Genomic DNA, 22,651 nt, shown 5'->3' on the forward strand with positions numbered 1-22,651 from the left:
CTCTCCACACCTCCGACCATCACACCTTATTCCCCTTCCTCCCTTCCTCCCCCCCCCCTTCCCACACAAACGCAATCACCACATACACGACGACGACGCAGAGGTGGAAAAGAGCGAAAGAGGGAGAGAACACTAGAACATATGTACATGGACACCAATGTACATTCCTCCCAAGGTATCTTTAACAAACAAAGAAGAAGAAAAGGAGAGAGAAGAAGAAAAAGAAGACCGAGAACAAAACAAACAACTAAACGCTACTCTCCAGCATATCGTCTCAATGTTTGAGCTTGTTTAATAGATGATTCCTACAGCCTGTTGGGAATAACACACACACGGAGAGAGAGAGAGAGCGGCAGGGAACAGTAAGTTTGGTGCCAATTGTCGTAAAAAAAGAACCAGAGAGAGATATAACTGAGGGAAAACAGCCGCAAAATCGGTAAAAAAAAAGGGTATCGAGCTTCTTTGGTACGCTTGGAAATCAGACGGGGGCGGTCTTGTAATGCTGCAAGGAATCTGCTCTTTCGTGTTAGTTCCCACAATCCTCGCAAAAAAGCCAACAGGAAGAAGCTTTGCCCTTACCACTGCACAATCTACCACTGTCTGCCCGCGCCAGGCCCAGCTGCAACTGGCTGGCCGTCGACGTTGCCAGTCAGCTCAGCTACGCGTGCCTTGATGCGCGCAACACGGCTCTCAATCGTCTCCTCGCCGCTTGTCTCGCCTTCGTCAGTCCGCTGGCTCTGGCTCTGGCTTCGGCTACGGCGAACCTGCTCCTCGCTCAATCTAGCTGCACGGTCCGCCGCATTCTTCCGGATCTGCGCCCATCGGTCGTGCGATGGTGACTGCTGCTTGGCAAATTCCACAGACTCCTCCGAGACATCGTCCGCCTCATGCGGTTCACGTTGAGTTGGTGTCCTTGGGTTGGCCTGTTGAACTGGTCGTCGGGGCACAGATGGAGCCACAGCGCCATCTTCATCGCTATCATCAGGAACGAAAGCAGGCATCTCCTCCATTGGGCCCTGGTCGAATCGAGAGAAGGCATTGTCAATCTCTTGCTGAGTGGCGGGGCCACCAGGGATAGGTTCAGCAGATGAGTTGGGCTCTGGTATGCCGGTAGACGAATCGGCAGGGCTAGGATCAAACTTTGGAGACGGAGCCCGTACAGGCTCGGGCTGTTCATCAGTGTATGTTGGAGACGGCACTCGTGCGCTGGCTTGGCGGTCATCAACTCGAGACTCGCTTCGGACGGCATCCGGTGGGAAGTAAGAATCATCCGCGGACTGACCAGCTGCTGGTGTATCCGTCTTCTTCCTACCAAACAGCTTTCGGAAGCCTCCTTCCTTCTTCTTGAGCTTGGCCGGCGAGTGCTTCTTTTCAGGCACGGTTCCCTTGTCCTCACTGACGCGATCTTTGGGCTGGGAGGCTACTGCTTTCCTCAGAGCAGGATGCTGGCTGGGAGTCGTAGATACCTGCGCAGACTTGTCGTCAGGAAGAGGCGTCTCTTCGGGAGACAGCGTCTTCTCCGGAGCAGATGATGTTTGGTATGACTTGACCGGAGCGCGGGGCGACTGAATAGGCGAGTCTGGCCAAGGCACTGGCGTGACGGATTCGTCAGGATCCTTCTCTGATTTTGGTAGAGGAGGCAGTTCGCGGTTCGACGCATTCGAGGGCATCGGTGATGTGCGCCCATTGGCAGTCAAGTGCAAGTTGTTCTTTGACCCCTTACCAGCACTAGTATCACCCAGGTACTGTGCACGGAGGGCATCACGATCAAGTGCAGCCTCGCCAAATTTCTTGTCCCATTTCATAGCTGGGCCAGCCTCGTTGACCAGGTGTGGCTGTAGGGTCAGTACACTGTTTGTCTTGACGGATGTGGTGTCATCATGGCGTCCTCGACGCTGGGCGAGGTCCCTTGCATCCTTCTCGTCTCGCTCACCTTGGGCCAACTTTGCAGCTGCAGCCTGTATTCTCGCGTGCTGGTCTGGTCCGATGCTAGTCTTGCTCATGGGAGTATCGTTGGTAGAGCGGTTATAGGGATCCTTTAGAGATGGCTTCTTGCCGGTTGACTTGCGCCGACCAAGTCGCCCACGTTTTGTGAAACTGAACTTTGATTTCTTCTCCACAATGTACGCGCCTTCCTCAGGACCATCTGAAGCGCCCTTGACCTGCTCTTCCATGACTAGCCACTTTGCGCCCTGAATGCGTGTCTCGATCAATGTGCATCGACCGAAAGCGGCCTTGCGATCCGCGGTCTCTTCCGAAGCTAGACTGATCATCCACACCCACCAAAATGTTTCGTCGAGTTCGAATTTGGTGATACTAGCCAATTCACCAGGATCAAGGTCGTCTTCCTTGAGGCCGTTGCGCATGTGGGATTGCGAGCTGTGCACACGATGCTCACCTAGGGGTGGGAGCTTCTGGTTCGGCATCAGGAGAGTGGTTGGTGGAGATTTGTTGTTCTCGTCTGCGAACCCAGAGGACAGGAAATCTGCCCAAGAAGGAGTCGTAGGGCGACCAAAGTCGGCATTCTTTGTGCGTGCAGCAGGCCCAAAGGTGGAAAAGTCGCTCGGACCGCCACCTAGCGACGATCCGTTGGAAGTGTCGGGATTATCCAAGATGCCAGCGAATCCAAAATCTTCAAAGCGGGACCACGAGGGGTCTGGTGTAGTGGGATCTGTCAAACTTGCTACGTTAGACTGGTTGGCGGTTGAAATGCACTCGAGCACTCTGCGACACTCATCAGTCAGGGCCTTGACTGTATCCTCATACTCTGAAAACTTCTGCAAGGCGCGGTCATCGTCTCGGTACTCGAAGTGTTTTGCGCGGCGGAGCAGGGCAAATGGTGTAGGCGAGACCGAGTCTACAATCATAACTACCTTGGTCGTGCGCGTCTGCATCAGGGTGGGTACCTGGGGAGGATATTCAGTCTGTGCGAGTAGGGCTTGGAGGGACCGTGGTAGAGCGGATATGGCTCCAACGACATTTGTGTCTGGTGAAAGCGATCGCAGGTAGGCGAAGAAGAGATGACTTGCTGCATCCGCGGCCCTAGAGGCGAGTCAGTATATTCTTTTTGTTTGAGGGGTGCAGTGTAGCCTATGCACTTACTTCTCCCATGTGCGGTATCCTCCGTCGAAACCCTTGTTGTCTTCATGGAACTCGAATGCCCACCATCCTGCAAGACGAGAAAGCTTTCTACCACCCATACCATTAGTCTTGCCTCGGGCAGCTACAGAAGACAATAGGTCAAAGAAGTCGAAGATTATGCTCTTGCGTGACTCGGACTCGACGCTCATGGGGATAAACGTGTCGAAAGAATGTCGGGCAAAGTTTGAGTCTGGATGCATCGAGTTAGCAAGCGAGGGGGGAGGTTGAAGAAGGGGAGGCTCTATTCAAGAACTCACCAGACTCGCCGATGCGAAAAAGCTCATATGCGTCCCAGGTGACTACGCCGCCGGGGAGCCTGCTCCAGCACCATTTGATAATACTGCAGAGCGTCTGTATCTGTCAGTACGGAGCACTGTCTTTGGGGAGGGGACAAGGGAGGTGGAGGGGTAGTGTACCAAGGGCGCGGTCAGACGCAATTCTTGTGCCAGCTGCTCGCCCGAATACTGGCCTGTTTCTTCGTAGGCGGCCTTGAAGAAGTTGCGAATGAAGTTGCGCGAGGCGCTTGTGTCTGAGGTGGGGCGAAAGGGCAGGAGCATGAAGGGCATGTCGAGAGCTGGAGTGCGGGTCAGTCAGGGCCGGACAGGAGCCAATTCGCAGCGTCGACTTACCCCTCGACTTCATTTCCTGTGTGCAGACATGGACGAGCTCCTGGATCTCTTCTGGTGCCACCTCTTTGCGCGTCCATGACTCTTCCCAGCGAGGTTTGGGGGGAGCGGCGGGCTCGGGAGCCGTCTTTGACTTTTGCTTGTCCTTTGAACTAAAGACACTCTTGAAGAAAGGCATGGTGAGGAATGGGCGGGCAGCCTGGCCTCTATGGTGGTGTGAGGGTGGGTGGTGTGCCGGAGTATTTACTTTGAGCCCCTGCCCGGGAGATAATCACTGAGGGCGGCGCGCGACGCGGCCTGGGGCGGTGCGGTGCGATGCGGTACAGTGCAGACGCAGGGACCTGAACTATTTGGCGTCGGTACCGGATTACTTTTTGGTGGCTCGCAGTGTGTGGAAATGTAGCATGAAAAAGAAAACGGCGGGCGGGAGGGCGGGCGCAAGATGTCCGCGACTGCTTTTGGCCGCCGCGGTGGTTGTTGGTATCACTGGTCGCTGGTGGGTGGCGGGCGGGAAAGGAGAGAGGCGAGACAGGGCAGTTGATGCTCGTTTGGGGCCTAGCGAAATAAACCGCCCATCAGGCCTATGCCATGGCATCCCACCGCCTGTGTCTGTGTCCATGCCTCGCTGCCTCACTGCCCACCCCCTGTCGCGCCAAGCGGGCCTGCCAGAAGCCGCTGGCCGCTGTATCCTATCCCTCTCCTTCTTGCCCGCTCGCCCTGCAGCCCACCAGTGCCTCTGTTTCGCATCGCTGCTCTGCTGCTGCTGCTGTACCTGCTAGTCGCCAGCACACCCAACCCCCGGCCGTCGAATTTTTCCCGCCGCCTGCCCTCGCTGCTCGCTGCAATTGGTGCACCCGGTGTGATGCGTTGTCCACTTTTTGCATCATCCACCGCCTCGTGTCTGAGAGCACGTCGCCCCCCTCCCAAGGGACCCCCTCCTCATTGACCCGGACGGCCATATCCTAGCCTCCAACACGCAAAGCAATTCCGAGCAATGCCTCATCGAACCTGTCACGGGCCCTGCTGTACATTGTCTGCTGCTGATCACACTAGCTCCCGAGTCCAAAGGGCCGCTGTCTCGTATCTACTCACCTCACTCTTCTCTCTCTGCTTCCGCCTGCCCATAAGCCGCATTTCCGCTGCCAATTTCAATTTCATTCCTCGCCGTGCCTGAGGTGGTGGTGGTGGTGGTGGTGGTAGCGACGTCTGACATCACACCCTGCCCTATGCATGGCATGGTTCTTACTTACTTACATGTCCCTGTACCGCGTTATCTCTACCAGCCTACGCGTGTGGGGCTGTCATCTGCAAACACGTCTAGCTTATGGGCCATGGCCATCACGCGCTATCGTCTCCTTGTATCTACGCTAACACGCTTCCATGTAACACATACGCGGTCACAGGTTGATGGAGTAGCACCCTGGTGAAGGCAGCCTCATCGCAGCCACACCGCAGCCACATGGCTTCATACTTGTGTACATATGGCGCATAGCTGACTCGATGCCGGGCACTTGTGTGACAACGGCGTCAAGCGCATCACATCCCCTGAGAACATCCGCCGGTGCCTTTCCTGCCTAGGTGTAGTGCTAGAAAACAACAGTCAGCCCTCAGCTCTTGCTGCCCATCTTGTCCGCATAGGGTGCTCCATGGCCCAACACGTGCCCTTGTAGTGCGTGACAGCGAAAGCTCTCCCATTTGTGAATACTTACTTACCGTGTACACTCCTGGTAATAACGAGCGAACACGCCAAAGCAACCGCACCACCGGAAGACTAGCTCGACCCTTACTTACTCTGCCCACCCAGCTGCATTCCCCCCTCTGCGTTCGCCCACCAAAAAGCAAAACTCGGGCCTTTTTTTTCTTCGTTTATGCTTTTGCCCGCCATCAATGCTCAGGCAATGGTTCTATGCACATGCGCCAAGCCCCAAAGCACGTGTTTTCGTGATCTGCGCTAGTGGGACACGCTCAGCCAATTGCGGCCTAGCCTCACAACCCGCCTAACCACCGCCAGTCGTTGCGTTGTCCTAATACCGCAAACCCAAGTTCAAAAGCATCGTGACACAGGTCAAAGCTGCCGTCGTGGCCACTCAGCCACATACAACCCCCTCGGATAGTACTCTCCCCTTTCTCTGTCATTTCCACCACTACGTCAATCCCCACTACGGCGCTTTGACTAAACTCGAGTCCAATGCCAGCTCAGACGGCGTGCCCGATTTCAGAGGTTGACCGAGCATTGTCCGCCTATGTCAATTCTCGCCAAGATACACTACGAATTCGACGTACGCTGTCAAAATACTTGACATCTACCCTTCGGCCAGTCAGTGCATCAACTCAACTCCAGCACCTGAACCACGAATGTCCCCAGAACCTGTCCGCAGCCAACACAAATCCTCCTGGCCTGAAAGATAGTCGTCTTGAATACCTTCAAGCGCTTCGTGCTCGCGCCAAAGCACAAGCAAAACACAATGAGCTCCAGGCTTCGCTAGAACAGCTGCGGACTCGTCACGTGGACGACAATCCCACCCAACCGGAACCCGAGCACGACGACAACGTCACCCAAGGTTATGTTTTTCTACTGCGGCAACGTCGCCGGCATGCGGAGCTTCAGGTCATCCAAGAATCTCTCGAAAAACTCCTCAGTGCAAAGCCTTCCACGCCCTCCTCAGATCCTCGAGATCTAGTCAAACGCGCAATTGGCGAGCAGCCTGATGTCCCTGCAGAGCGTCTGGATAATCTCTCCCAGACTGAAGACGACCAGGTATCGATTTTCAAACTGAAGCAAGAAGTTCTCGAGGCACGAGCAAGCATGGAGCGAGCTCAAGCCGCAAAAATAAAAGCACAGGACGCAACACCCAGTGCCCCGTCAGCAACCCTCCAATCACAAGTCTATGCTCTCGAACAAGCAAGAAACGAACTTGTAGATTGGATTCAGGGGGAACTGGCCAAGCTCGAGGAAGAAAGCATTTTCCTGGAAGACGCCTCACCCATCAAGCGTCCAGTCAGGAACGGCGCTTCAGCCGCTGCGCCCGACACGACCAATTCCGCAATCGACCGTGCCTCAGCAACAGCAAAGATCCAAGCTTCCTACGACAAGTACACCGCCGCGCGCGCCAACCTGCTCGAGGCACATGTCAGTCTCCAAAACCCTGCACCAGCAACAAACTCAGAAGGCGACTCTTCGACAAACGATAATAACAACAACAACAACAACAACAACAATGCCGTCTCTCCACAAACACCAGTAAATGCAAATACAGATTCTGTCGCCTCGAAACCAACAAACCCTATATCCAAACTCCTCCCTTACCTCTCTCCCCTCGCACACATTGCAACCAGCGAGCGCGCACTTACTCAGCGCACGGTCCATCTGGCCGCACACCTCGCTGCTGCAGACCAAGAGGCACAGGAAGCGCTGGTGCGCCTGTCCGGCGAAAGCCACTTGTTACCCGCTGCTGGGGGTTCCAAGGAGGCTGCAGCATGGGCTAAGGTGGCAGCTGAGGCCGATGCTGCTACTGAAGCTCTTGTCAAGGAGCGGTTGGATGAGAGTGCCAAAGAGGTAGCTGGTGTAGCTATGATTGTCGATTTGTGTTCGTTGCAGAGTCGGGTTTTGGATACGGTGTGATGGGGGAGAAGAAGAGGGTGTTAGTAGGTATTTAAGTTTCGTTTTTTTTTTCTCCTATCTCTTCACGAAGTAGACTCGACACAGTTGTTGGAAAACGAAATTACGCATGATGAACCCATTTTTTTTCTTCTTCTTGAAATACAGCTAAACCACAATAAACTCCCGTCTTCAGTCCCGACATTTTCAATCCCCGCCATCCGTGTCATTACACCATGTCATCCTCTCAATACTCAAACATCCCTCCACACGTTCCCAGCACTACTAACCCGATCGCCATACCCCAAGTCCCTATACTCCCTCGCAGCACCACCCCGCTCACTCCCTTCCGCAAGCATCTTGACCTCCCTTCTCTCCTCCACAAACGTCGCCGGCCGCCCATTTTCATCGATGCCCTTCCACGTCCTCGTCACTACCGTCACATCCCCCGAGCCCGTACTACTACAATCTGTGTGGTCTTCCTCTCTGGAATGTGCAGTTGGAGGAGAAGGCGACGCCACCGAGCGTCTATCATCGAGTGCCTTTGCGCGGGATACATGGCGGTATAGAGGAGGAGGTGGCGGTGGTGACGGGTCACAATCAGAGAGCAGCGGATCATGCAATGAGCGTCGGACAGGAAGAGGAGAGACGTGTCGAACGCGAATCTCCTCGTACTCTCTGCTTCTAATTCTCGGAGGAGAAGGGGAGGGAGAGATACGACGTTGCTTATCCACTCTGATTTCCTCTTCGTAGTCTCTGTCACGTACTGGGGAGCAGTACCTCGTGCGGACTTTTTCAAAGTCTTGGTTTGGGCGTGGTCGAGGTCGGGTTTCATACTGCACGCGCTCGCGAGAATGATCTTGGTAATACTCAGACTTCTTTTTGCTGGACCCGTCTTCATCGTTGTATCTTGATCGTCTTGCCGGTTCGCGGTCTGATAACTCCTCTCTTCGCTCGCCGCTGAATCGGACACGAGGTGGTCCTCCGACCTCGACGTGCACGCTTTGCTCGCTTGCGCGCACGCTGGCTCTCCGTTGAGACGTTGTGTCGCGATGGTCAATGCTACCGGGTTTCAAGATGCTACAAGTTGGTGATTCTGGATTTTGGCGAGGTATTGACTCGGCATTGCTACAGGTCTCGTCCGATGCGTGGAAAGAGGCATGTTGGCAGTCAGAAATGACTGTTCGAAATGGCAGGGGGTGCGATGTGAGACGAGGTTCTGCTTCTTCACTTCGCCTTTCTCCGCGAGATCTGACGCGAGAAGGTGATTTACTTATACTTCTACGTCGGTGTTCTTGCGAATCGCTACGATAGACAACTCTGGTTGATTTTGGCCGGGAAGGCGGCGGAGAGGGACTGAGTTCGATAATCCTAGAACTCTGGCGGCGTAGCGATTTTCTCTCCACGTCCCTATACGAATGGGTCCGAACAATGTCTGGAGGAGGCCATACTTCTTCTGACTTCGATGCATAGCTTATAGAGGACCCAAGTGGTACAGAGCACGGCTGATCGGCCTGCCTTGGCTCCAGACGTACAATGTCAGGTGGGGGCCACACTCCGCCAGTGTACCTTGTAGAATGGCAAGGACTAGATGAAGATCTTCTCCCTCCTCGTTCCTTTCTTGATGACTGTTGATATGCTCCTAAACCTAGATGTGCTACGCTGGACTCGCGTCTCACTACCCGAGGTCGACTTGGAGAGTATCTGTTCACATAAACCTCCTCTCTACTTCTTCGCCTACCTCTAGACTCATCTTGTCCAGCGTCGACTCGGAATGGCTCTCTAGGCCAATCGCAGGGCTCGTCGGCTGTACACTTGCGAATGCGAGTATAGCGACTACTCGACCGATATAAGTTGTCAAGCTTCTTCTTACATCTGCGACATGGCGTAGAGACCAAAGGTTTGCCAGGGACGACTGGGTTATTTCGGTGGTAGCCTGCCGAACGCATCTGACCGCAGTGACTGCAGGTATGACAGAGCATAACTGGCACGACCACTTCTTCTACTAGCGGTGCTTGAGCTGTCTGAGCCGGGTCACGGCTATGATAATAATACTCTTCCCTTCTGTGTCTCGAACTTGATCGTACCACCTCTTGAGTGTGGCTGCGATATGTTGGGACGACGGCCCCTGTGACAGGAACATCGCGGTGACTGGCCATTCCACTATCTGTATGGTTGTATGGCCACCCACTATGGCTCAAGGGGGGCGGGGGTTGCGCGCTGTAGCTTCCAGAGCCTTGAACGTGTCCTTGAAATCCACTTCCCGTTGGCGTCTGTTGCTGCACTTGCTGTTGCTGTGCTTGAGGGTCACCTAGTGGCGGCGGACGCTGCGGAATACCGTTTGAACCATATACACCCAGTCCATAGCTGGGTTGAGAATATCCACCTTGGTACCCTGGAAACGAAGCGACAGAAGACGATGCTGCCGGCGGCGGTGTCGGTGCTGCAGGGGGCACTCCGAGCCCAGGGAATTGCTAGATGTGTGTGAGCAGTGATACTCCGTGATACTAGACTACGAAGTCCATGACAACAACTTCTACATCACTTGTTAACCAATTTCCAGTGCTAAACTACAGAGATCCACTTACACTTGATAAAGATATGGGTTGCCCGGCTGAGCAACTGACCCAGGATACTGAGCAAGAGGCTGACTTGGACTCTGAACTTGCCCGTTGTCACTATTCGCGCGGCCCATATACGACTCGAAAGCTCTTCTCTGTTCGTCGTTCGCCATCTGGGGCTTCGTGGTAGGTGCACCCGTGCAGGTTGAGGAATAAGGAAAGATCGCTGAGCAGTTGCAGCTTATGCAAGTCAAGTCCGCGTGGCACGGAAAGTGCGATGCAGCAAAGCAGAGGAGAAAGAGAGTTAGGCAGAAACTTAGAGTAAGTGATGGGAGCAAATGGAAATGCGTATGACCAATCAAATTTGATCTGCGCGGTGAGTGAAAATGAGGGGTGAAGGAGAGTGCGGTGAGGACAGCGTTCATAACACAAACTTGTATGCCAATTGAGACCCAACTCCAACTGACACAATTCACCTCGTTATATGGAAAACTGGTGGCTAATATTTCTTTATTCCTCCCAAACGCCCGCCCTGCGAATCGTGCCAGAAGTGTCTTATGTTATACAGTAACTAAGTATCTATCAAAGTTCTTACATTTTTTGGACCACCTACTCCACTCTCAGTACCCTGGGACCCTTCCTCTTTGTAGAGCGCTTCTTCTTGTGGCCCTTGTCAAAGGAAACTGCGCTTTGGTGGTCACGACCAAAGTTGTCAAGGTCCTTGACCTTGTAAATCCTGATGATCCAGTTCTCACTAGTAAAGGCCTCCTCAATGGTGCTGAGCTCTGGACCTTGGGCGGGCAGACGCGCGTTACGGACACGATCCTGTGCTTGGCCTGCAGGGAATAGCGCATTGTAGTTGTAGTATGACATCTTGTACCTAGAAAAGCAGTCAGTATGTGAGATTTAAAATCGTGAGGTGGGAAACTTACATCAAGCTGTTCTTCATGGCTGGCGTAGCTTGTTCGTCAACACGGTATTCGCCTCGCGATGTGAAGAAGCTGCGCTCTTTGACCTCCTCTGGCCAAATACCCTCGGCAATCCTCACCATCCACAAGAACTTGTTGATATCGTCTCCGGAGTAGCCGAGAAGACCACCGAAGACCACCAAAACATAGTCGACTTCATGCTGGCGCATGATCGGGTAGCTGACCTCCTCACTGGAGCTCATAGCCTTACCAACGGTAGCAATGTGCGTGTTGTTCCATGTGTTGTTGTCCACGAGCGTGGGGCGGTCAGCCATGCCGCCAATTTGATAGCCATAATCCCACCACGCCATGACCTTTGCATCTTGGGGAGTGTTTTGCCTGAGCCAGTAGTACGCCTCACGGTAATCATCAATAATGTGTTGGTGGCCATCGGGCGTGCGGGATGCGAGCACGACTGAGGGCGACGAATAGGCATTTGAGGTAACCCACGTGCAGTGCATAACGAAAAGCACAAGGTAGATGGCGGAAGAACCGACGACAGTGAGCTTGGAGGCATATGAGTAAATACCAACCAAGGGGCTACGGGTCGATCGGAGGCCGTCTGGGAGCACTGCTGCTGCTGCAACTGAAGCCGCGTCGGCACTCTCCTTCTCGGTCTTGGGCTTAGGCGTCTTGGCGTCCAGGAAGGTGTCAAGGATCTGGGAAAAGGCAATGGCAGATGCAACACAAACAATGGGAGTCAGAGTAAGCATGAGACGGACCATGACACCAGCGAAGTAACTGGCAAGGACAGCGTAGATGACGATGAAGACTTGCTCGTCGGTCAAAGTGCGGAAGCACAGGTAGACACCAGCAGGGAAGAGCCAGATCATCATGTTGAGATCGAAGAAGAACGCGGGCCAAGCGGTAGGCTGGTGTTCGGAGACGGAGGCGATAATGGGAATGTGGATCTTGGCGTATCCAGTGTCCCAGAGGGAGTAGAAACGGCCAGTCCAAGGCGCGATGACACCCGAGACGGTCAAAAGCACCAGACCTCCGACGCCAATGACGAAGACACCCAGAACCAGTGCGCGAAGAAGCGTCTGGAACTGCTTGCCTGGAAGCTGTGCGCGGACCCAGTCGACGAATGCGACAAGCTGGAGGAGACCAAAGACACCAAGAGCCGACATGTGCTCGCTACTGCGGATGGGCAGGAAACCGACAAAGGGAATCTGCATACTCGCAAGCGTGCCCAGGGCGTACCACGAAGTGTAGCTGACGTACAGTCTCGGGCTGTATCGTCCCATGCAGATGAGGACGAAAGCGTGCAGAGGCAACAAGTTTGTGATGAAGACGTATCCACCCCACGCCGACACCATGTATCCGTAGAACAGGGCAGTCAAGGCACCCCAGAATATGGAACCGATCTTGACAGCCTTAATCCACAGGAAAAAGGTGAAGACAAGCAGGAAGATGGCAATGGCCTCGTTGTCGTAACTTCCGGCCACCGATCGCGAAATGTAACCGGGTGAGATGCCCATGAAGGCAGCCGCAAGCAGACCAGCCGAGGGCGAGGGTACCATCTCTGAAGTCAGGAGATATGTGGCGAGCGCAGTGAGGCCGGAGAATGCGGGGGCCAGAAGGACGCAGATGTTACGAATGTCGACGGGGAGGGCAATGGCGCGGAGGAAGTGGTAGATGACGCCGCTGGTGACCATCAATCCGGGATAGAGAGTGCCGCCAGTAACTCGGCCCAGCGGGTGCCATGTTCCTGTGATGTTATGTCAGTCGGGGCTGTCCTGATTTACTAGCAGGGCGGAGAGGAGCATACGGTCGTCGAACCAGTCCCAGAAGCTGTAGAAGCCATGCTGAACGAGGTACTTTGTTGCCCTGAAATTGAACCAGGGATCGACTGTGTCAATTGGTCAGCCCAGATTCGATGCAATTGTCCGGGTGGCATGCTAATTGCATCACTACTGACATTCGTGGATGATGCTCTCAAAGCGAATCACTGAGAACAGACGGCTGCTCACGGCCGCACCCGCAATCAGGCACAGGATAATCACTCGTAGCAAGCCTCGAGTGTTTCGGCCAGTCGCCTGCTTGAGGAACTGCCCGTCGTCTACGGCGGCAGCCATGTTTGCAGGTGAAAGCAGAAAGAAAAGAGAGAGGTCAAGGAGTGGTTTTGGTGGTCGCAATGGGCCGCGTCAACGATGAGAGCTACCGTGATAGAGCACACGTTTCCAACTCCGCGCCTCGGCACTTTGTTTCGCCGACACGCATGTCATCGCCCATCCTATCCTGACAGCTCCGCATGCCCCCCGTTGCCCTTGATTATAAACCATGAGCCACTTGGCTAAGTCAAAGCAGCAGGCGACTTGAAAGTTTGGTATTTGAATAGAGAAGAGAAGAACAAAGATCAATCAAAGAGATCTATCCATCGTTTTTGAGGGGGAATCAAGCGCCGCAAATCAATATCCGGACCCCTGCCCAACACCGCTAATAAAGTTCCATTGAATCCACCATTGCAAACTCCTCTGTAATCAACTTACAATTCCAACATAGTACATGGTTACAATCTAGGCACGAAGGCTGAAGTGAGTTGCATGGTCCGCCTTGACAAGAGCACTGTTCTACAATTAGCCATCATCGACAGAGTATGGACGTGGTGTGCCATGGACATACACAATACCTGGTCGTATTAGTGTTCACTCTCCTCTTTTGCTTGCTCCTTGGATCCAGGTCATCAGCATGGTTAGGTGCAGATCGCTTTCTGTTACCCTCATTACCAGAATATGGGGGTAATGATTGCGATAAGCCTGCACCGGTCGATGTCGGGGTCCAAGGTCCGTGTTCTAGTGGGGAAGGCGGATGTAGAAGCGGATCATCGCAATCACGTTCCCCTCTAAGAGATGCGAAGTCGTTGTTTTTTCGCCTCTCTTCATCTTCGTCATCGTTTCGATTCCTCTCCTCGAGTAACTCCTTCTTGCTTTTGTTCTGCTCAACACATATCCACTCTTCAATGCTCTTTTTGTTACTGTCTTGTTCCAAGTGCTCTGCTATGTGATCGAACCGTTCGTCCCACGCTGCATTGAGCTTCGTCTTGAGCTCAATGATAGCTTTGCAAAAGCCACACCAAAAGGACCCTTGACAATTCTTTCCAATCTTGCTGCGTGTGTTCAGAATCCCCGTAGCTTCGGGAGAAGAAACGCCATGTGTCTTCAAGTGGATTTCGAATGCTTCCTTTTGAGGCGAATACACTCCACAAATCGCACCGGGCGATAGCTCAAAAGCACATCGAAATACCTCGGGCTGGAAGTGTTGGCTGTTTTCGTGGCGTTTCCAATCTGATTTCGCACCAAAGCGCTTATGGCACCTTGGATACGTGCAGCCATAAGGCTTCTCATGCCGTTTCATGTGTTTACGCAAATCACAATCCCGATTAACGGCATACCCACAATTAGGACGCGGACAGACCCTCAGCCCTGTTGTCGGGATTTTTTCAGTCTTACACGGCGCCGCCTGAGAAATGTCTGTGCTCTGTGTGATAAACTTGAGTATTTGCAAAGCATCATGTCTAGTCAAGACTACTGTATCCGTATCAGATTGGGTGTCCGAATCTGGCTGTACGTTTTCAGCTAATTGTTCAACTCGTTTTGCTGAACCACTCGCTTGGTGTAGGATGTTCAAGATATGACCAATCTCTACAGAAGCAGAAGGGGAAGACATAGCAGCAGGCTTCCTCTGTGCCATTCGTTGTTGCTCAGCCTTTGTCTGAGGTGCATTAGAGAACCCGTAATTCATATCAGATAGAGGAGCCTGCGGAATCCTTTCTCTTGGTGGAGTATCTGTGGACACATCGGAGGGGAGAGGAATTTGTGTTTGCTGAGCTAATGACAACCCAGGTGCTCGGCGTTGGCCACGACGCTGTCCAGGAATATGTGCAGGTTGAGCTGCAAAAGAATTGTCTCCTGAAAAATGAATTGTTTGATGTTCATCCTTGGTAGGGCTTAGGCTCAGATCGAGTGACGGCCAGCGCTCATGGTCTCGTTTCATTGAAAGGTCAAGGGGAGATGAATTACCCGTCGTTGGACTGAGTGGGAAGGACTTATCCATGCCAGTCAAAACAAAGTTGGCGTCCATGTGTGCATTCACAGGCTCCTGATTCATCAAAGAGGGTCGCTTTTCAGGGTTCAGCTTCGATCTACCAACGTTAGCTTTCCATATCAAACATCTGAACACAGAGCACTACCTCTCAATCACTTCCGTTTCATCTTCGTCTGGATGCATTCGTTGAACATGCTGTTTGAAATTGTCCAGACGTGGCCATATCTTTTCCTTATTCTTACAGTTTTTGCCTACACACCTATAAGATCTGCTGTTGAAGTCTATTTGGTGAACACTCTTCTTGTGTCGATCAAGATCGTTTGATGTGGTAAATCCTTGGGAAGCCCTTTTGCATTCGGGTACGTCACAAGTGAATGGCTTGTCATGTTTGAGCTGATGCTTCCTGTTCAGAATTCAGCACTGTCGGTAATTATAGAGCCGAAACATACTCACTTGTACTCGGATTTACATTTGAATATCTCATCACATCCAGCCTGATCACACTTGATTGATTTGCTTGTTGATTTACGGCTACGCGTGCTGCTAACACGAGATCTTTGATCCGAGGGTAGAGTTGACACTCCCGTTGGAATACTAGCCACAGATTCGACATTCATGTTTTCAATTCGGCTGTAGAAATCTATTGGCAAACTTCGGCTCGAGCAGTCAGCCTCGTTACCGAGTGCTGATTGGCTTGTTTGGACTGAGAAGTAGCCTTCATCAGAAGGCACAACACCTTTACCATGAAGTCCACTGCGAGGATAGCGCGGCGATTCAACATTAGAATGGCGTGATACATGGCGTGCCTGTCTATTTCCAGTACTTCGGAGATTGAAAAAACTCCATGAATCTTCTTGTGTAGTTGGGTTGAATGTAGAGGAACCATAGCTGGGAGTGAGCAAAGATGAGCTACTCTGTAGACCGAGACTGAGACTGTTGTGTGCTGCAGACAGATCTGACTGATGATAGATCATTCGCTCTGCTAGCATCGGGCCGGGAGTAGTTTTGGTGGTATGTACCGACGTAGCTGGGCTGTATGCCTGCTCTCTCATATCTTGCACGCTTCGTGGGCGCTGTGACAGATTCCATGGCTCTGTCTGTTCTGCAGTGCTGATGTGAAGTCGAGGTACTGAACCATTGTAGCGAGGTTCTATATGGCCGAAAGCAGAGTCGAAGGGCTGCTGGTAGCTTCTGTCAGGGTAGTATTGGGACATTTCTGCTACCACGAGTCAGCCTGCTGAATGGTTGTCTGAGGCATCGACGTGTTGCCTCTTAGTTGGCCGCTCCTTGGAGCAAATGGGACGGTGTTGAACCAAAGGGTATAAACTTGAAGAACATGCATAGACAACATAGAAGGCCTCGTCAAACCGGATCCAAAACATACCTCAATCCAGGTGTTCAGCCTACTGGAGCGGCCCGAGGCTTGCCTGAAAGTACGCAGTACGCAAAACTTCGTAAAGGAGAAAAGGCACGGGTGTGCGCATTAGTAAATGCAGCACGCCACTCGACCGCCCCTCAATCTTCTGCACTATCCAACAAGGTGGTGCAAGAGACGTCTTGGTGCCCCAGAGGTCCTCCGTTTCGAACTCCTAGTGCACGGGCCTGCACCGCCTACTGGTATACCGGTAAGGAGAAGGAAGGAATAGGCAGGCTTGCACACCGGGACGCCGATTCCCCCTCGTGGCGCCGTGTCAGGAAGGATGCACAGAAATGCCGATTCGACTGGGATTCTAAAATTAATGGGCGACGCTGTAGCTCCGTCCCATGGCCACGGTTATCGCAATCAGCAAGTCATGGCGGTGCGATGATGACGGAGATGGTGACGATACTATGGGCGGCCTCCCATCGGCTCCTCCAAGGCAACCGTTGCCCTCTTTTGCCCTCTTCTGCCTCCTGCAGCGTCACTTAGCGCGAATCGTATGCACCACTCAAGCGTCTGTGCGAGTTGCAGATGGAGGACTCAATGCCCGCCGGGGGTGGTGGGGGGCTGTGTCAACCTGCCTGTGTTGAGAGAGGTCCTCCAACTGCTTCAGCCAATCACTTGGTGAGATTCCGACCGGGCGACAGCGCGGATGTTGCATGCCGCTCTGATGCGTGGGACCACACGCATGGGGGATGGGTAGCCTTGATAGATTAATCGCCATGTTTGAGCACAGAGGACTCTGCCGCTTCGCTGTGCATACGGCCGTGGTCATGGTGTTGGACACAGCGCCGTGGCGTCCTGCACAAGTGAGAATGCGATATGAGCCCGCTTGGTTGCGGCTCTCTTTCCATATTTGCGCTGTGCAGGCCACCCGCTACAAACACTCAATCGTCACGAGTTCCAAAGGAAGACGGTCCCACGTAGTGCAGTGGGATCGAACCGTGTACGTCTAGGAGCCATTCGAGCTTACTACATATTGTGCCATTATCCTACTCTACATAGCAGCTCGTCTAAACAAACAGGGACAGTAGCTATCTCCACACGTTCAAGACCAATTCGCTTGATAACACAACTCTACCTTCCAGTGCACGAATGGATATCGTAAAAAATCATTATCAAAAACAAACCCCCAAGAAAATACCTCTCTAAGCTGAAATCAGAGCCGTCAAAACACAAACGCCCTTCAAATCCCAACCATAACCTCTATTGCGGCTGCGAGTAATCATAGTTGTGTTGTGTCGTCGGGTACGACATAGCGGGATAAGTGCTGCCCTGCTGGTAGTGTATTTCGTTGCCGCTATCGAAACCCATGCCAGGCACCTCAGTCGTCAGTCCCTGAGGGTCTTGCGGGTAGTAGGAAGGAAACGGCGTGGTATTCGTATCAACCGGAGAGTCTGTGTACATGGCCTGTTGCTGCTGGACAGTGCTCATAGGAGTCATACCGTATTGCTGTACTCCGCCCTGCATGTTGCCGTGTTGGTACGATTGATTAGGAATCTGCAGTACATTGGAATAGCCATTGTGGGGCTTTGGGGGAAACTGAAGCCCGGGATGAGTCTGGCTGGAATAGCCTCCAGTATTGTTACCGACAAAATTCGTATATTCGTTGACGTGATTTGATGGCGGGACCATTTGTGGAGGCGGATATGTCTGCATTGTAGTAGATGCCACCTGTGGCTTCATATCGTGAGAATAGAGACTCTGTGGGCCAATTCCAGGCGCATATATCGAACTGGGATTGTATCGTAGAGTGTTGTCCATGGGTGAGCGGGCAGAGGCGATGGACAGCTTCCGGCTTTCTGGAAGTTCTACGATGGGACTGATGATGCTGTCGGCGTTGAGCTGCTTCTGGTTCACAAGAGGAAGGATGGGCATGCTGATCTGCTCCATATGCTTGGCTAGGTGCACAGTCAACTTTTTCCAGCTATTGCAAATGTTGCCACAGAATCGACATGGCTCATCCTTTGGCTGCTTTACAGTATCGCGTCGACAGTTTTCAACAATGGTCCAAATGTCTTCTACCCAAGCGTTAGTAACCGTTGTAATGTGGCCTGATACCTGCCTTACCTTGATCGTTGGCTGTTGGGGCCTCTTTGTTGCCAGCTCGACCTGTACGTTGTCGCGGCTCGGCAATCTTGTGCTCGCGAACAAGATGTTGTACAAAATTGTCTTTACGATAACAGACATGGTTACAGTCAGAGATTTGGCATGTCCAGTTCTCAAGCTGACGATGCCGCTCATTCTCGTGGCGAACCCAGTCAGCTTTGCGCTTGAATGACTTTGGCTCCCCACAATTTGGAAAGGTACATGTGAAGGGCTGCACATCTTCATGTACATGTTTAGTCCAATCGGAAGGCTTGTAGAATTTCTTCACCTTAAAACATAGTGGGCATTCAAACTCAGCAGGAAGGCGTTTGACTGGAGGAAGAGGCACCCCCGATGGGAATGCAGCAGGGGCAATATTTCCCTCTACCATGTGCTCGCCATCATCATCAGAAGAGCCAGGGGCAGTAACCTGGAAACCAATGAACGGAGCATCAGCATCCTTCGCTCCTGTTCGTGGAGGAAGCAATTTTGCTTCTCCGCCCAAGTCCGTACAAAAGCCGCCTGATGGGCACTTTTTGCTCTGTACGGCATTCAAGTGCTTCACCTTGAATTCCAACAACCGCTTGTATCTCCGCATTTGCTCTTGAGTAATACGCTCAACCATAAAGTCATCAAGGCGTGGGTTGAGCTGTCGCGTGTTTGTCCTGAAGCCCTCATACGTTGGGATGATTGGATCGGTGCGAACCGTTAGGTCCATTGTCACTGGATCGTGATCGTCATCATCGTCATCTCCAGCTGGACTTGGCTGTGCAGAGGACTTCATGGCCTCTGTATCTGCAAGAGGGGAGGCGAGCATGGGCATTGGAGGGCCTCCGTGCTGTGTCATTAGCTCTGCAAGACCAGGTGACTTGCCAATGTCACTTCTGCTTCTACTGCGTTTGATGACGCTCCTAGGTCCTCCTTTATACCATGGTCCCGCTGGGGCTACAGTCAAGCCCGTAGAGCTCAATGCGCCGGATTCTTTGCTGTGACTGCTGAGATTGGTATCTACTCGTGGTGATTTGGGACGACCCCAACTACTCATACGCTTGGGTTTCTCCATGACAGGTTCCTTTGACTTGTCTGAGGATGCGTCAGACTGTTGCACAGGGATGCTGCTCTTGCGTTTCAGTAGACTGCTTGGCGCCCGCTTGGGGAGAATGGTTTCGAGGAAACTGGGTCGGCGTTGGCGTTCTTTACTCCTTTTAGGGTCGGGTTCGATCAATTTTGCGACGCCGGGTGAAGCGCGAAGACTACCAATATCAGATTCACTAAGACGACGTGATCCCACTGTAGCGGCCAGGGAAGCTTGCTCAATGTCTTTTGCTCGTAATCGGAATCGCATCATAGCAGCATTCGAAGTAGGTGGCTGGTAGCGGCCAGAGCTTGATGGTTGCGGTGCCACCGAAGGTACATCGACCCATGGTTTCACGATGGCACTGGCATTCAAATCTATCTCATGAATAGGCGGGAAATATGAGTTCTCGACGTGATTTGTACCGAAATCGATAACGGCAGGAGGAGACTCGGGCTCTATAGACTCATCATCTTCGTAGTCGTAGTCGCCGAAGTCGCTTCGCTCGTCAATGTATACTCCCGGCCCGGGTATACCTGTATCGTCAATGTGATCAAAACCTGTGTTGACGCCGAGACCAAAGCTGCTAGACAAAGCCTGTCGTTGGATATCGTTGTGACTCTTTGCTCGACGCCTGCCGGTCATTGGCTTGAGCAGATTGTTTGCGGGTGCCACATCGCCTGCTTCGCTCCCAACCTCGCTTTTGGTAAGCCACTCCTGCACTTCTAGCTTCTTTTCTTCCTTGGATCGCTGTTCGGCAATCTCCTCAATGCTAGGGATCCACGCATCTCCCATCTTCAGGCGGTCGTCAGGACTAAGGCCTGTTTGACCAGATGCTCCCGCTGCCAGCCATGACCCATCGTCGTTACGCTCCGGCCTATTAATCATTGGCTGGATATACGTTCGTTCTTGTGTTTCTGACTCATTCTCCGAGACATCATTATGTACGTAGGGGGATAAATGATTCCCGGAATGGCGGCTACTGAAGCTCAGTCTGCCAATAGATCGGCTACGGTCTGAACGCGAAGGCGACCCTTCTCTGCTACTGCTATAATTTTCAACGCGTACGATAGGACTTGTCAATTGGCGTGTAAGGGACTGAATGTTGACCGGTGGCACGTTACCAGGACTGTTTGTCAATGCTGGACTCTGTATTTGTTTCGTTGGTGTTGTGTGCTGCAGGTGGCTCGCATGGTTCGGTGGCGTTGATGTGTTTCCAGTATACTGCGTCGAAGTGAACGTGGAGCTCTCATCGCCCAATGCCGGGCTAGAGTTGTTGGTCGCACTTGGTGATAGTAACTGCTGGCGCGGATCCAGCGAAGTGTAGGAATGAGTCATTGCTGGCTGAGCATTGTACACGTTTAGCGAACCAGTGGTCAGGGTCGACATGTCAACATTTCCTTGGAAGGACGGAAAATTACTGGTCGCACTGTTGTCGGCGAAATTGAGAGCAGAAAATTCATCAAGGATTTGTCCACTGAAGTTGGGTGTCGGGCATGTGCTGAGATCTTGATAGTTGGGGTCGCTTGTGTATCCAGTTTCAGAGCTGAACTGTTCTGCTGACTGTTCAGGCGAGATGTTTTGGCCATTTGCGTAGTAGGAGCTTGGAGAAAGGTGGTAGTTTTGCGACAGGTTGTAGATATTTGGCGGTGGGTATGACATGTCTGGGTGTAATGACGAGTCGAGGGAAGAACCAATATTGGGTGTGAGAATGGACTCTTGCCCAGGAGTAGCGGACGAGGCCATGGGTGCATCGTATACCATGGATGTGGGTTCCGCAGAGAAGGTAAATGTGCCTTGCGCTTCCGGCATTAGGAAATTGCTGGTAGTAGGTGCGGGATGATAGCCGTTAGCCTGCACATCCTGGAGGTGGCGTTGCTGGCGGCGAGCATCTAGGAAAGGCTGTGTATGAGTATCGACCTGCATCGTTGGTCCGACTGCGCTGAGCGACCAAAAGGCTGACTCAATGGTAGATTAGATCGCAGCAATCCACAAAGGGTGGCGATGATCAGGATGGTGCGGAGCGGTAACGTGACACTGTATGGCTATTCAGGGTGGCATAGTGCTGCCTGATGGGTTACCAATCCAAGTTATGCGAAACCACAATGGCAGAAGAGGAGGGGTAAGTGTCGCAACGCCTTCAGACGTACAAATGGATTGACTGTAGGGTAAATCGAGACAGAAAAATGTCGCGGCGTGACCGATGGCGAAAGAGGCCAGGCAGCTGGGACCTTGATACCGGTTGGCGATCTGCCTCGTACAGGAGGGGATTCTGGAGCCGTTGTGGCTGGAGGCGGTGCCGGCAATTCAAGGTGGGACGGGTGTAAGATGGAGAATGAGCAGGTCGGGAGACAGTGCGAGCAAGTACCAAAAGAACAAGGCAAGTCCCCGAAGAGTCGGTTGGTGAAAACAGGGTGAAATTCGAAGTAGACAGTGGAGCCAGCCGCAGCAACGTGGGAAAGTAAGAGGAGCCGGTCAAGGCTGATTCCCCAAGATGTCCAAAATGGTAAGACTGGGGTAGAGGGGATGCACGCCAAGCGGGCCTGTGTCCGTGTTTTGGAGGCAATGCGGACGTCGGGTGTCCTGACGGTTGGAAAGCAGTGAGTAACAAGCAGGTTGGGTGAAAACAAGCGCGACAATGCGACAGCAGCTGTGAGCTTGACTGGCGCCTCGAGGCAGATTTGGCGATGCGTGACAGGGTCTTGGCAAGCTTGATGCAAACGGCACAGCCTCAGATGCTATACAGAGGCGGGAGCAGGGGGCTGGCTATGGAGTGAGCGGGTGGCTATGCCTCCGCCTCAAACCACATGGAGAAATTGGTACTGTGTATGGTCCCGGGCGGCCCTGTTGTGTCCTCGGTCAACAAGGACGCCACTCTGAACAGCATTGTATGTTTGGAGCATACGATCGGGTCAACCTTCGCGCTGTCGGCATAACGCTGCCCACCTACCCGCCCGCATACGCTGGCGCTTAGCGGGTCTGCAGCCGCTGCAGGTGCTATATAAAGGTATGCCTGGCTTAGCATTGGGCCTCATGTGCAATGGGTGCCATGGCAGCCGACGCTTCTCGTGGCACGTTGACGGTCTTGAGCCGCTGTCTTGCCTTGCCGATTCGTGCACATGTCCAT

The 22,651-nt window shown here is 52.9% G+C and overlaps 6 protein-coding genes across 6 annotated transcripts; 1 reads left to right on the forward strand and 5 right to left on the reverse strand.

Annotated features, from left to right (window-relative positions):
- Nucleotides 1-590: 590 nt before the first annotated feature.
- Nucleotides 591-3,945, reverse strand: COCMIDRAFT_100572 (uncharacterized protein; the record flags this gene model as incomplete). Its single annotated transcript, XM_007691761.1, has 5 exons — nucleotides 591-3,042; nucleotides 3,103-3,331; nucleotides 3,399-3,492; nucleotides 3,558-3,715; nucleotides 3,771-3,945. 5 exons carry the CDS (start codon nucleotides 3,943-3,945, stop codon nucleotides 591-593), a joined length of 3,108 nt encoding a protein of 1,035 aa, XP_007689951.1.
- Nucleotides 3,946-5,267: 1,322 nt separating this feature from the next.
- Nucleotides 5,268-7,389, forward strand: COCMIDRAFT_38533 (uncharacterized protein; the record flags this gene model as incomplete). Its single annotated transcript, XM_007691753.1, has 2 exons — nucleotides 5,268-5,274; nucleotides 5,963-7,389. The coding sequence occupies 2 exons, from the start codon at nucleotides 5,268-5,270 to the stop codon at nucleotides 7,387-7,389; spliced, it is 1,434 nt and encodes a 477-aa protein (XP_007689943.1).
- Nucleotides 7,390-7,619: 230 nt separating this feature from the next.
- On the reverse strand, nucleotides 7,620-10,099 carry COCMIDRAFT_100541 (uncharacterized protein; the record flags this gene model as incomplete). The annotated part of the gene is made up of 2 exons (XM_007691762.1): nucleotides 7,620-9,839; nucleotides 9,956-10,099. 2 exons carry the CDS (start codon nucleotides 10,097-10,099, stop codon nucleotides 7,620-7,622), a joined length of 2,364 nt encoding a protein of 787 aa, XP_007689952.1.
- Nucleotides 10,100-10,535: 436 nt separating this feature from the next.
- COCMIDRAFT_38535 (glycosyltransferase family 66 protein) lies at nucleotides 10,536-12,972 on the reverse strand (the record flags this gene model as incomplete). Its single annotated transcript, XM_007691754.1, has 4 exons — nucleotides 10,536-10,806; nucleotides 10,859-12,605; nucleotides 12,666-12,746; nucleotides 12,816-12,972. The coding sequence occupies 4 exons, from the start codon at nucleotides 12,970-12,972 to the stop codon at nucleotides 10,536-10,538; spliced, it is 2,256 nt and encodes a 751-aa protein (XP_007689944.1).
- Nucleotides 12,973-13,333: 361 nt separating this feature from the next.
- COCMIDRAFT_38536 (uncharacterized protein) lies at nucleotides 13,334-16,155 on the reverse strand (the record flags this gene model as incomplete). The annotated part of the gene is made up of 4 exons (XM_007691755.1): nucleotides 13,334-13,462; nucleotides 13,520-15,038; nucleotides 15,087-15,344; nucleotides 15,395-16,155. The coding sequence occupies 4 exons, from the start codon at nucleotides 16,153-16,155 to the stop codon at nucleotides 13,334-13,336; spliced, it is 2,667 nt and encodes an 888-aa protein (XP_007689945.1).
- Nucleotides 16,156-17,567: 1,412 nt separating this feature from the next.
- Nucleotides 17,568-21,450, reverse strand: COCMIDRAFT_7036 (uncharacterized protein; the record flags this gene model as incomplete). The annotated part of the gene is made up of 2 exons (XM_007691744.1): nucleotides 17,568-18,382; nucleotides 18,432-21,450. The coding sequence occupies 2 exons, from the start codon at nucleotides 21,448-21,450 to the stop codon at nucleotides 17,568-17,570; spliced, it is 3,834 nt and encodes a 1,277-aa protein (XP_007689934.1).
- Nucleotides 21,451-22,651: the final 1,201 nt, after the last annotated feature.

Source organism: Bipolaris oryzae (genome assembly GCF_000523455.1).
Source record: "Bipolaris oryzae ATCC 44560 unplaced genomic scaffold scaffold_108, whole genome shotgun sequence".
NCBI lineage: Eukaryota > Fungi > Ascomycota > Dothideomycetes > Pleosporales > Pleosporaceae > Bipolaris > Bipolaris oryzae.